The sequence below is a fragment of the Dendrobates tinctorius genome, unplaced genomic scaffold (genome assembly GCF_039654945.1).
Source record: "Dendrobates tinctorius isolate UK_male_01 unplaced genomic scaffold, ASM3965494v1 ptg000039l, whole genome shotgun sequence".
In the NCBI taxonomy this organism is placed as follows: domain Eukaryota; kingdom Metazoa; phylum Chordata; class Amphibia; order Anura; family Dendrobatidae; genus Dendrobates; species Dendrobates tinctorius.
In genome coordinates, this window is record NW_027361707.1 from 40,806,145 (window position 1) to 40,820,264 (window position 14,120).

At 44.2% G+C, this 14,120-nt stretch overlaps 1 protein-coding gene across 3 annotated transcripts in view; it reads right to left on the reverse strand.

Moving 5' to 3' along the window:
- The window catches only part of LCORL (ligand dependent nuclear receptor corepressor like), a 125,018-nt gene that overhangs the window by 44,922 nt on the left and 65,976 nt on the right, over positions 1-14,120 (reverse strand). For all 3 annotated transcript variants that reach the window (XM_073574657.1, XM_073574656.1, XM_073574658.1), the window contains exons 2-5: positions 12,413-12,478; positions 5,382-5,458; positions 5,162-5,291; positions 817-1,071 (exon numbers count right to left, since the gene is read on the reverse strand). In XM_073574657.1, the coding sequence (XP_073430758.1) occupies positions 817-1,071; positions 5,162-5,291; positions 5,382-5,458; positions 12,413-12,478 (528 nt within the window). The remainder of the gene's footprint in view (positions 1-816; positions 1,072-5,161; positions 5,292-5,381; positions 5,459-12,412; positions 12,479-14,120) is intronic.

A 14,120-nucleotide genomic window follows, 5' to 3' on the forward strand; every position in this document is an offset into this window, starting at 1 on the left:
CCGGAGGCCACAAACCAGAAGTGCGCATCATCGCAACTTCCGGTTCACTGCCCGCCCCCCCTCTGGTGCGCGCGCCGGCGTCATCCTGCAGCGTTTGGGAGGACGCCAGGGAGCTATGCAGGACCCCGCAGGCACCATACCGCCCCGCTTTACCCCGGAGGGCGCGGGAGGGGCGGCAAAAAGTCCGGAGTCACACCGCGGTGGAGACGGGAGCAGCCCGTGGAGGAGGAGAGGCGAACCTCCCGACCTCGGCTGCCCAGCTTCGGTAAGTATATAGGCTCCGCTCGCTGGCCACGGCAGCCCCTTGTGACCTCTACATGCCCCGATAGGGGACAGGAAAACCACTGAGGTAGCAGGAAGGGGAGACAACCTCCAAGGTGGCTGTTGTGGAAGGTGACTAGAGAAAACTCTGCTTATACACGAGTATATACAATATATTCTGTGGCAAGAAAAAAACAAAAAAAAAAAAAAAACAGGTGACAGGATCCCTTTAGAACATACCAATTGTGATTAGAGTGGAACCAAAGAAATGTCATTTATTAAATGGAAGACTGATACAAATCCCCATGAAATCGATCCTTGTGTAAATCTTTTTACTGTGTTGAATAGCTTCCAGTCTTCAATTCTAAAGAGCGACTGATCAGTTTCTGAACTCTCCAAATGCTGCCCCTTTGTTTTACAAAGGATGGTCACTGGTACCTTACAACATGCAAAGCAAAAATCTCACAAATAGTAAGTTTACATTCGTTCATAAGTAAAGCCTGAAAACATTAATATATATTTTATAAAATGTACTACAATATTCACAGATCTTACCATCCTGAAAAGTTTGTTCTTGAATCCTTGTAACAGTGAGGTCAAGTGGACCGTCCTGCTCATCAAAAAGTAAGCTATCGGTATGGTCTGTCTGGATGCCATTGAGAGCAAGTGGATCATCTGCTATTGTTCCATTACTATTGTGATACATTTTTCGGCTTTTTGAAATATATTCAATTGCAAACTGACGGATCATCTTCTTCATTAATTCCTGAGCTACAAGTGGAATGTTGGGATCACAGTTCTGAGGAAGATCTGCCAAAATATAAGAACACACGCAATTATCCAACAGATAGTCATTCTTACATGTTTCAAAACATACACAAAGAAATAAAAAATGCTTTACAAAGCAGGAATGGTGCATCTCACCTCAAAAAACATTTTGCTATTGGATTTGCCTACTGCTTTAGTAAAAGACAAAAAAAAAAAAAAATTTGGGACACATGAAATAAAATGCTCTATATGTGAGCGCCAGCAAGCATGCTGTGTGAAAGCAGAGTTGAGTGATGTTTCACTGCAGCCGGCTATGAGTGGCCATTGCTGTCACTTGACCTATCCCTGATAAGTATATACGACCAGGCAATATACCGCATTTACTCGTGTATAAGCCAAGTTTTTCCAGCACATTTTTTTTGTGCCGAAAACGCCCCCACCCTCTCGGCTTATACATGAGCCATTGTCCCAGAAAGAAGGTGGGGGAGTGGCGGGTGACAGGTGGCAGAAGCCGGCGGCTGTAACTGTGCCTGCTGCTGAAAAGAAACGAATATTCACTGCGATGCCAGTGAATATTCATTTCTCTTATAGCGTGCACAGTTACAGCCGTCGGCTTCCAGCAACCATCCTACTTGCCTTCCTGCGCGGCCTCGCTGCATCTCACTTGTTCAAGCACCAACAGCTCTTCCGGCCAAGCGATCACATGGCCCCGCTCATTAAGGTAATGAACATTCACGCCTCTCCACTCCCATAGGCGTGCACTGAATATTCATTACCTTAATGAGCGGGACCACATGATCGATCAGCAGGAAGAGCTGCTGGCGCTGGAACTAAATGCAGCGAGGGCGCTCAGGAAGGCAAGTAGGATGTGTTTTTTTATTTATAGGAACCATGCATACAAGGATAGGGGGATAAGGAGCCATGCATACAAGGATAGGGGGATAAGGAGCCATGCATACAAGGATAGGGGGATAAGGAGCCATGCAGACAAGGATAGGGGGATAAGGAGCCATGCATTCAAGGATAGGGGGATAAGGAGCCATGCATTCAAGGATAGGGGGATAAGGAGCCATGCATTCAAGGATAGGGGGATAAGGAGCCATGCATTCAAGGATAGGGGGATAAGGAGCCATGCATACAAGGATAGGGGGATAAGGAGCCATGCATACAAGGATAGGGGGATAAGGAGCCATGCATTCAAGGATAGGGGGATAAGGAGCCATGCATTCAAGGATAGGGGGATAAGGATCCATGCATTCAAGGATAGGGGGATAAGGATCCATGCATTCAAGGATAGGGGGATAAGGATCCATGCATTCAAGGATAGGGGGATAAGGATCCATGCATTCAAGGATAGGGGGATAAGGATCCATGCATTCAAGGATAGGGGGATAAGGATCCATGCATTCAAGGATAGGGGGATAAGGAGCCATGCATACAACGATAGGGGGATAAGGAGCCATGCATACAACGATAGGGGGATAAGGAGCCATGCATACAAGGATAGAGGGATAAGAAGCCATGCAGACAAGGATAGGGGGATAAGGAGCAATGCAGACAAGGATAGGGGGATAAGAAGCCATGCAGACAAGGATAGGGGGATAAGAAGCCATGCAGACAAGGATAGGGGGATAAGAAGCCATGCATACAAGGATAGTGTTAAGGAACCATGCTTACAAGGATAGGGGGATAAGAAGCCATGCAGACAAGGATAGGGGGATAAGAAGCCATGCAGACAAGGATAGGGGGGATAAGGAGCAATGCATACAAGGATAGGGGGATAAGAAGCCATGCATACAAGGATAGGGGAATAAGGAGCCATGCACACAAGGATAGGGGATAAGGAGCCATGCATACAAGGATAGGGGGATAAGGAGCCAATGCACACAAGGATAGGGGATAAGGAGCCATGCATACAAGGATAGGGGAATAAGGAGCCATGCATACAAGGATAGGGGAATAAGGAGCCATGCACACAAGGATGGGGATAAGGAGCCATGCAGACAAGGATAGAGGGATAAGGAACCATGCATACAAGGATAGGGGGATAAGAAGCCATGCATACAAGGATAGGGGGATAAGAAGCCATGCAGACAAGGATAGGGGGGATAAGGAGCCATGCATACAAGGATAGGGGGGATAAGGAGCCATGCATACAGGGACAGGGATGAGGGGACAATGTATACCCAGCTTATACTTGAGTCAATAAGTTTATCTAATTTTTTGTGTGGCAAAATTAGGAGCCTCGGCTTATACTCGAGTTGACTTATACTCGAGTATATACGGTACTCTGACACTGGTATACTGGAGCATAGTTGGAAGAGTAAGCATTTTTTTTTTTTTTTTTTTGTATTTTATGCTGCCCAATATCAATTTGCCCAGGTAATCACTTTTTTAATACATAGAGAAAAATTTAAAAGTCAAGTCACTGTGATCTGCAAGCTCGCTATTTCTGGGCCTAAGGCTACTTTCAGATTTGCGTTCGGAGGCGCAGTGCAGGGCGCCGCTTAAGCTCCGCCCCCAGCCGTGCCGCCTCTGGTCAGCTCCTCCTCTGATCGCATGACGCTGCATGCGATCAGCGTACCCTATAGTTAGGGTATGTGCACACGGTGCGGATTCTGCTGCGGTTCCGCAGCGTTCCCGCACCTGCGGGACCGCAGCAGATTCTGCTGCGTTGTACAGTACCTTTATTTCCTATGGAAATAAAAAAAAAAAAAAGCTGTGCACATGCTGCGGTTTTTTCCGCGGTTTACAAACTGCAGCATGTCAATTGTTTGGTGCAGAAACGCTGCAGTTTTACACCTCATCCATTATGAGGTGTAAAACCGCAGGGCAAAACCACAGATAAACCGCAGGACTTTTGTCCTGCGGTTTTCTCCACAAAATCCGCACACCCAAAAAACTACGTGTGCACATAGCGTTAGCATTGGGTACGCTGGTCATGTGCTGGTACACGATGCTTGCGCCCTTTTGCGTACCAGCGCACGACCAGCGTACCCAACTCTAACTATAGGGTACGCTGATCGCATGCAGTATTATAGGGTACGCTGATCGCATGCAGTGTCATGCGATCAGGAGGAGGAGCTGACCGGAGGAGGCGTGGCCGGGGCGGAGATTAGCAGCGGTCCTGCGCCTCCGAACACAAATCTGAAAGTAGCCTAAATTCCACATTTATGGGACTCTATGCTAAAATATGTGGAAGGGCTTCACTGATGCATTATTTAAAACAGTTGTAAACAGATAAGAAAAAAAAAAAATCTTTTTCCACTAGAAACAGACCAACTCTTCCCTATTTGGGCTCGCTCACAAGACCATAGATTCCCTTGTCGGAGAGAATTGGCCGATAATGCTAATGACACTGGTTAAATGCTGATCAAACTCTGATCCGAATGTCAGCTTGGTGTGATCAGATCCTCTCGGATGCGAGAACCGTAGAACACTAGGAGGAGAAGAGTGAAAGCAAACTTTTGGCATTCTGTGAGTCCGCGGAGATCGAACTTCACTCAAATGTCATCCGAGTGCAGTCTGATGTTTTCCACACAACAATAGATTGGAATGAGTGAGTGTCATCAGATTTCAAAGTGAAATTGCAGCATGTGGTTTTTTTTCCCAGTGACTGTCCGTTAAAAAAAAAAAAAAACACGGCATCTTAAACGCCTTATTGAACAACATTAGACAGCACTCGGAAAAATAAAACATTGGCTAGCATTCGTCTTATGTATACGCTCATATCAGCGAGCCCTTAGACCGAGTCTGGTATTCAAGTGACCCCACAATTCCTTTCTTTAAAGGGAGGCCGTCACATGAAAGAACGAGGCACCGGCCCGAGTTCACTCTTTCTATAGAGAGCGGTGGCTGTAACCACACACCCCTGGAACTGATAGCAGCTCAGCATTAGAGTCAGCTGTCAGTCAGTGCAATCCCACGACTCAAACCGGAACGCTATAGGAAGGAATAAAGTTTATTTCCTCTCAGCAGCGGGACTCTAAGTGCAGGCACTGGGCAGGTCCAGAACGCCATTAACCTACAGATCGACCTCATATCTGAACGCTAATTGCTTTTTTATGTGACTTTTTTTTTTAATTTATTTAAAAACACATTTGGGTGGAGAAGCTTTTTAGAACATACATACCTTTCTTTAGAAAGAGTGCATTTAAATAATTTTCAGCTTGGCATTCAGTTTTCTCGGTGTAGAACTGGCCCTGAGATATCAGTTCCCCTGTAGGTGTGGATTGTGCAGAACCACCTGACGGTGAGCAGTCCTAGCAAGGAAACACAGGAAACATTATCTTACTCCGTCAGCTATAGCTATATAAGGGACCGGGGAGAGACGAGAATGGACAGATACTTACATTATTATCCTTGCGGAGGTTACATAATGAGCATTTATCATCCACGCACCAATCAACCAGTTCTTGTGGTTCACAGTCTAAAGAGGGAGGGAAAATAAAGATAGATTCTGAATTTTTGGCTAGATCTTGGGCTGCAGATTTAAGCTACGGGCCCACGTAGCGTTTTAAAACGCACAATGAAAACCGGACTCCTTCCCAGAAATCGTGTGTTTTTTTCCGCGCGATTTCACCGCGATTCTGTTAGCAATTTTGCCGCGATTTTCTCAAGCACTTTCCAAGCGATTTGAAGCATCGCTTGGAAAGTGATTGACAGGTTGGTCACACTCATCAAACATAGTGTTTGACAAGTGTGAGCAGGTTTTTACTATTGAGGCCGCCTATGCGGCCTCAATAGTAAAAGATAGAATGTTAAAATGCTAAAAAAATAAAAAAAAAAAAATCGGGTATATTTACCTTCCGACGTCCCGCGCTGCCATCCCGGGCCTCAGCGCTCCCAGCGATGCCTTGCGCGACCTGCGATAACGTTGGTCTCGCGTTACTATAGCAATCTCGCGAGACCACTAGTCACGCGAGACTACATCATCACAGGACCTTGCCGCAAGGCATTACTGGGAAAGCTGAGGCCGGGAATGCAACGCGGGACGCCGGAAGGTAAATATACCCCGATTTTTTATTTTTTATTCTTTTTTTTTTTTTACAGGGGTATGGTACCCAGGGCCTGGAGGACAGTCTCCTCTCCTCCACACCGTGGGTACCAACCGCACATGAGACGCTTAACTTCCCGCATGGTGGGCATAGCCACATGTGGGAAGTGATTCTCATGCATTCCTATGGGTGCGGAATCGCAGCAATTCTTTGCGATTCCGCACAAAAGAATGATCATGCTGCGATTTTTTCCGCGATGCGATTCCGCGGCGGAGAAAAGCACAGCATTTGCGGAATACCATAGGAATGCATGGGGTGCGTCATGTACAAGATTTTTAAACGTTTTCGCAGCGTTTTCGTGCCGAAAATTGCGGCAAAAACGCTTAAAAATCGCATCGTGGGCACATAGCCTTAAAGATAGTCCAGTGATATTTTAACAGGTCTTCCCATCATACAAAGTAATGCCACATTGCTAGGATATGGTAATTCCACCTATGAAACTGACAGATGCCCAGAATGATGGGAACAGAGCATCGATTCAGGGCCAATTTAGTACACAGCGCTGCTTCCCATTCGCTCTTATGATTGGTGGGTGTACAAGGTGAAGTTTGGAGAAAAGGAAATTATATAGGAAAGGTTCTAATAAAAATAAAATTGCACAAAAAAACACCTCAGGTTTCGAAGGAACAGTGTGTCACATGCTTGACTTCTGCTCTACTCATTGTCTATGGGAGGAGTGCAGACAATAAGCAGGAGCATGTGTAACTGCCCCCCCACTTAAGACTGCAGAGCCCCATTCTTGCATTTCAGAACCCCTGTTTTTAGAATACAGAAAACCCTGCAATTCTTGAAATAACCCTTTTAAAAGGGAATCTGCCACCAGGTTTTTGATACTTCAGAGAGCAGAATGTCGGAAAAGAGTCCGATAGCAGGGATGTAGGATTTTACGATGTTTATTGAGTGCAGCAGTTGCGATAGCATCTTTTGATGTAGCAGAGCTCAAAAGCTGCACCCGCCCTCCCAAAAGGGAGCAGAGAATCTCCAGATGAGGAAAACCTCTAAGTAAACAGCACACAGCCAAAAAGAGTGACACTGCTGAAATTTGTGTTTGAGCCCTTATCCTTTTGTCTTCATAATATATAGCAAAAACCGTGCTGATAATGGTAAATTTTAAAAATCATATTTTTTATTTGAGAGTCAGTCACCCCAAAACAGATGCTTGAGGTTTTTTTTTTTTTTATTTGCAGGACAAAAACCCCCAAGTGTGGCCTGATTTAGATGAAACCCCCAAAGGATCTATTCACTATAATGAGACAGCAGAGTTACTCCGTCTGGCCTCTGTTCAGCAGTGCCCTTTTTAAAAGTGTACAAAACAGTGGCCAAAGGCACTTACAGTGCCTACAAGTAGTATTCAACCCCCTGCAGATTTAGCAGGTTTGACAAGATGCAAATAAGTTAGAGCCTTCAAACTTCACACAAGAGCAGGATTTATTAACAGATGCATAAATCTTACAAACCAAAAAGTTATGTTGCTCAGTTAAATTTTAATAAATTTTAAACATACAAGTGTGGGTCAATTATTATTCAAACCCTAGGTTTAATATTTTGTGGAATAACCCTTGTTTGCAATTACAGCTAATAATCGTCTTTTATAAGACCTGATCAGGCCGGCACAGGTCTCTGGAGTTATCTTGGCCCACTCCTCCATGCAGATCTTCTCCAAGTTATCTAGGTTCTTTGGGTGTCTCATGTGGACTTTAATCTTGAGCTCCTTCCACAAGTTTTCAATTGGGTTAAGGTCAGGAGACTGACTAGGCCACTCCAACACCTTGATTTTTTGCCTCTTGAACCAGGCCTTGGTTTTCTTGGCTGTGTGCTTTGGGTCGTCTTGTTGGAAGATGAAATGACGACCCATCTTAAGATCCTTGATGGAGGAGCGGAGGTTCTTGGCCAAAATCTCCAGGTAGGCCGTGCTATCCATCTTCCCATGGATGCGGACCAGATGGCCAGGCCCCTTGGCTGAGAAACAGCCCCACAGCATGATGCTGCCACCACCATGCTTGACTGTAGGGATGGTATTCTTGAGGTCGTATGCAGTGCCATCCAGTCTCCAAACGTCACGTGTGTGGTTGGCACCAAAGATCTCGATCTTGGTCTCATCAGACCAGAGAACCTTGAACCAGTCTGTCTCAGAGTCCTCCAAGTGATCATGAGCAAACTGTAGACGAGCCTTGACATGACGCTTTGAAAGTAAAGGTACCTTACGGGCTTGTCTGGAACGGAGACCATTGCGGTGGAGTACGTTACTTACGGTATTGACTGAAACCAATGAGAAACTGCCATGAGATCTTCCCGGAGCTCCTTCCTTGTTGTCCTTGGGTTAGCCTTGACTCTTCGGACAAGCCTGGCCTCGGCACGGGAGGAAACTTTCAAAGGCTGTCCTGGCCGTGGAAGGCTAACAGTAGTTTGAAGATTGTGAGCCCTCGCGGGCAGGGTCCTCTCTCCTCCTGTACCAGTTATGACTTGTATTGTTTAAGATTATTGTACTTGTTTTTATGTATACCCCTCCTCACATGTAAAGCGCCATGGAATAAATGGCGCTATAACAATAAATAATAATAATAATAATAATAATAATAGTTCCATAAGCCTTCCACTTCCGGATGATGCTCCCAACAGTGGAGACAGGTAGGCCCAACTCCTTGGAAAGGGTTTTGTACCCCTTGCCAGCCTTGTGACCCTCCACGATCTTGTCTCTGATGGCCTTGGAATGCTCCTTTGTCTTTCCCATGTTGACCATGTATGAGTGCTGTTCACAAGTTTGGGGAGGGTCTTAAATAGTCAGAAAAGGCTGGAAAAAGAGATAATTAATCCAAACATGTGAAGCTCATTGTTCTTTATGCGTGAAATACTTCATAATACTTTAGGGGAACAGAATTCTGGTGGTTTGAGGGGTTGAATAATAAATGACCCTCTGAATAAACTTTTCACAATTTAAAAAAAAATTAAACAAAGAAATAACATTCTTTTTTGCTGCAGTGCATTTCACACTTCCAGGGTGATCTACAGACCAAATGTCATAATGCCAAATTAATTCCGAATGTGTAAACCTGCTAAATCTGCAGGGGGTTGAATACTACTTGTAGGCACTGTATGTCCGCTTAAAAAGAGACACCGCCGGATCACAGGTCAGACGGCGTCCACAGTGCATCCATCTGCCTTCATTATAGGGAATCTTCCATCAGGGGTTCCATCTGAATGACGTATTTCAGAGATCCAAGAACTATCATTTCTCCTTGCGGAGAATGACATGCTAAGCATGTCGAGATGAGACTTAAAGCCGCAATGCTCCTCTGGGAAATATGCCAATTATGCAAACTGTCTCTTCAGAGAGGAAGAGGACTAGAACTCTAGTGCCACCTATTGGAAGCAGCAATCCTAAGTCATGTAACAAGGCTCGTTAAAGGGTTGACATTGACTTTTAGGTGGCACTAGAGTTCTAGTCCTCTTCCTCTCTGAAGAGACAATTTGCATATTTAGCATATTTCAGAGATCTACACGGAAATCCTGATGCAAGCACTCAGCGTAAAGTGCACCGAGCCTTACTGCGATCTTTGGGAGGCAGAATGAAGAAAATCAACAGTATGTGCAGAATTGTTTTTATTTTTTTATGCGGTTCACCATGCGGTGTAAGTGATTAGAAGACTTAAGGCCCTTTTACATTTAGCGATGCACCAGTGATCCCGACCACGATACGACCCGGTCAGGATCGCTGGTGCATCGCTAAATGATCGCTAGTGAGCTACCACACAGGCAGATCTCACAGCGATGCAGCAGCGATACAGTGGACGATACTTACCTTTCAGACGCGGCGATCCTGACGTCCTCCCGTCCGCCTCCACACGTCGCTCGTCAGCGCCACAGGAAGCGCCCGACGAGAAATGGAGCTGCGCGATCAACGACAGACAGCGGGGGAGCCGGTCGGAGGCAAGTATCACACATAGCGATATCACTGCTACGTCACCAATCGGTGATGCTTTAGCGATATTGCTATGTGTAAAACCCCCTTCAATTCTCTGGGTCAGTTGGAATTACAGAGATACCAGATTTATATTAGTTTTTAGGTTTGACTGCTGTCACACTAAAAGACGCTCTTTTTCAAAAACTATTTTTTGCATCATATATTTTGAGAGCTCTAATCTTTCCATATTTCTGCTGACAGTTGTAGGTGAGAGCTTGTTTTTTTTTGCAGAACGATTTAATGTTTTTGATGGTACCATTTTCGGACAAATTACATTTTTTGACGGTTTTCTATTCCAATTTTTGGGAGGCAGAACCATCAGTTCCCGAATTTGGTGTGGTTGAAGTGAAAAGGCAGCTTTATTCTTTGGGTCAGTACGATTGAAGTGACACCACATTTATATATTTTTTTTTTATGTTTGGGCGCTTTTAGGCTGGGTTCACACGTAGCGGAACTCTCGCGGAAGTTACCGCGAGAATTCCATTCCGTGGGAAAAAACATTTTAAATACCAGCGATATTTCCCGCGGAAAAACTAGCATTTTGCAAGCGTAATTAGCTTGCAGAATTGCTAGTGTTTTCCATGCAATCTGTAGCATCGCTTGGAGAACTGATTGACAGGTTTGTCACACTCGTCAAACAGTGTTTGATGAGTGTGACCAACTTTTTACAATTGAGGTCGCCTATGCAGCATCAATAGTAAAAGATAGAATGTAAAAAAAAAAAATAATAAAAAGAAAAAAAAAATAGTTATTCTCACCTTCCGACGTCCCACGCAGCCTTCCCGCCTCTCTCCACGCTCCCGGTCCCAGTAATCCTTTGCGACAATTATCGCGACGTCTCACGGTCATTCTCGATGACGTCGCACGAATGATCGCGAGACTTCGCAATCCCGCGAGAACGGACGTCATCGCTCGCAAAGGCTTACTGGGACCGGGAACGTGGAGAGGCAGGAAGGCTGCACGGGATGTCGGAAGGTGAGAACAATAATATTTTTTATTTTAAATTCTATTTTTTACAGGGATATGGTACCCAAAGCCCGGAGGACAGTCTCATCTCCTCTGGACCGTGGGTACCATCCGCAAATGTTCTGCTTACTTTTCACATGGTGTGCACAGCCACATGCGGAAAGTAAGCAGAACAATGCATTCCAATGGGTGCGGGATCGCCGCGATTTCGCGAAATTAATGAGCATGCTGCGTTTTTTTTACTGCGAAGCTATTCCGCTGCGGTAAAAACCACAGCATTAGCACAGCATTGCGGAATCCCATAGGAATGCATGGGATGCTTGTTTTTCGCGTTTTCACTGCAAAATCGCGCGGTTAAAACCGCCGCGAAAACGCGAAAAAAAAGCCACGTGTGAACTCAGCCTTACACAAAATCTATTTTATAGCAAACTTTTTTGTATCGCTTTATTCTGAAAGCTGTAACTTATTTTTCTGCTGATGGATCTGTATGACTACCTTTTTTTTTTTTGCAAGACAAGAGGACGTTTTCAGCGTTATTTATTTACATTTGCATTTTTGATCACGTTGTATTCCCCTTTTTTTTTTTTTTTTTACTTTGTCCCACTATGGGACTTTGACTTTCAGCACTCCGATCGCAGTTATAAAGCCTACTTGTCAGTGCTTCACTGACACAAGTTCGTTAGATCATGAGCTAGCTTTTATCCCTTAGGCTGTGTTCACACAGTTTTTTTTTTTCACGGTTTTCCCGCGGATTTACCAAAAATCCACTCAAACGCTTAAAAGCTTCCCATTCATTTTAATGCATTTTGCACTTTGTGCATATTAATGCGTTTTTTTCCGCGAAAAAAACGCAGCATGCTCATTAATTTCGCTGAAAATTCCGCATTTCTAGCTATTTGCTATGTGTCTGGGGACGCACGGAAAAAATTGGAGCAAAAACACGCGTTTTCTGGGAAGTAGTCCAACTTTTATGCAGAAAATTTATGCATACGTGTGCACATAGCCTTACATTGTATGTAATCTGCTGGATCACACCCGGGGGAACTGAACACTCCTCTGCTGAGGTCCGTATGGATATAACTATGGAGGTCAGATATCAACAAGTCTATTGATTGCAACATGTTGTGATATAGGCGGCATGTATTGACTTGTTGCTTTTTTTTTTTTACCTCTTGATAAAACAGAAGCGTGCACGCTGCATCTTCTCTTACTCTAGGAACATATATACTTTACTGTGGTCATAAATCCTGGCCCCGTGAGTATGTGTGTGTAATATATTATATAAAAAAAAAAAAAATCTACAGAAGCATCTACTGTGCATCTGTGCGACCAAGATGACTGTTCGAACTACTCGTTTATTTCTTGTGTTTGAAAAGAGTGAGCGGGAGTGGTTACTTACCATCAAATATACTGAGGTCTTTACGTAATCCTGGTCCATACAGCCCTTCTAGAATGCTCTCGAAACCTGGGAAACAAAAATACATTGGGATTGGCTGGTACCTTTAATCAGGAGAAATTACAAACAGTCCTAGAAAAAAAGGGGACTTTTTTTTTTTTTTTTTAAGAGATGAACTCATGAAAAAGACTCAAGAATTGCTTCATTCTTTGTTTTTTTACAAACCTATTACTGGTAATAAATCTAGATTGTAGAGATTGGTTTATCGTTTTCTGCTTATCAGACTCGAGGCCCCGAATATCTCTCCTGATGGGTCTGTTTTTGTAAGTGTATTCTCCATGGAGCATCTATTATCAGAACTGTTGGTTGTGCTGGTCCTCCAGGGGGAGTTACCATCATCCTTGTTATAAGGCTATAGACTGACTGTGTAAAGACCCACTGCTGAGGATCAATGGTGAAACACCCAGGAGGAAGAGCAGGGAAACAGCACAACGCTAAATTCTAAGATAATATACTCCACAGTTGTTTTATAGGTATAGGTTTGCATTTACTAAACCTGCCAGGTCTACAGAGCTGCCAGCTCCCTAGTAGACTGACTAGTGTGGACCCAAAGTTATGAGACATATCATAAGAGTTAGGATAAATTAGGTGCAATTTTCTTGGCATATTAGACACTTCCTTATGGACAGAAAAAAGGCAAATTGGACATTTCACACTAAACCCCAAAAATGGGCAGGACAAAATTGTTGGCATCTTTCCAAAAATGCGGGTAAACAACTTTGTTTGAAGCATGAGATGCTCGTTCCAAACTCACCTGTGGTAACAGGTGTGGGCAATATGAAAATCACACCTGAAGCCAGATAAAAAGGGCAGAAGTTGACTCAATCTTTGAATTGTGTGTCTGTGTGTGCCACATTAAGCATGGAGAACAGAAAGAACTGAGGACTTGAGAAAAAGTTGTTGAAAAATATAAATCTCAAGGTTACAAGTCCATGTCCACAGATCTTGACGTTTCTTTAGCTAAAGTGCCATGGGTTATAAACTTCTTAATTATGTTGATCACTGTGGATAATCTCCCTGGCTGTGGAAGACAGAGAATAATTGATGAAAGGTTGTAAAGGAGGATAATCTGGATGGTGGCTAAGACGACCCAATCAAGTTCTGAAAAAACACAAGCTGACCTGCAGGCTCAGGGTGCATCAGTATCAGCGCTAATTATTCGTCAACATTTGCATGAAATTAAATGGTATGGAAGGAGGTCCCAGGAGGATCCTACTGCTGACAAAGCTAGACTGTAGTTCACCAAAATACTTCTGGGAAAGAGTCTTGTGGACGAATGAGATCAAGATAGTGTGGATTGCGTCCTAGGTCATGGGTCTTCTAGCAGGACAATGACCCCCAAAAATACTCCAAGAAGCACCCAGAAATGGATGGAAACAAAGTGCTAGAGAGTTCTCAAGTGGCCAGAAATGAATCCAGATCTAAATTGATTCATTGATGGGAGAAGGCACCTTCAAATATGAGAGACCTGGAGCAGTTTGCAAAAGAAGCGTGGTCCAAAATTCCAGTGGAGATGTGCAAGAAGCTTGTTGATGGGTATAGGAAAAGATTGATTGCAGTCATTTATTCCAAAGGGTGTGCACCAAATTTTAAGTTGAGGGTGCCAACAATTTTGTCCTGCCCATTTTTGGGGTTGTGTGAAATTATGTCC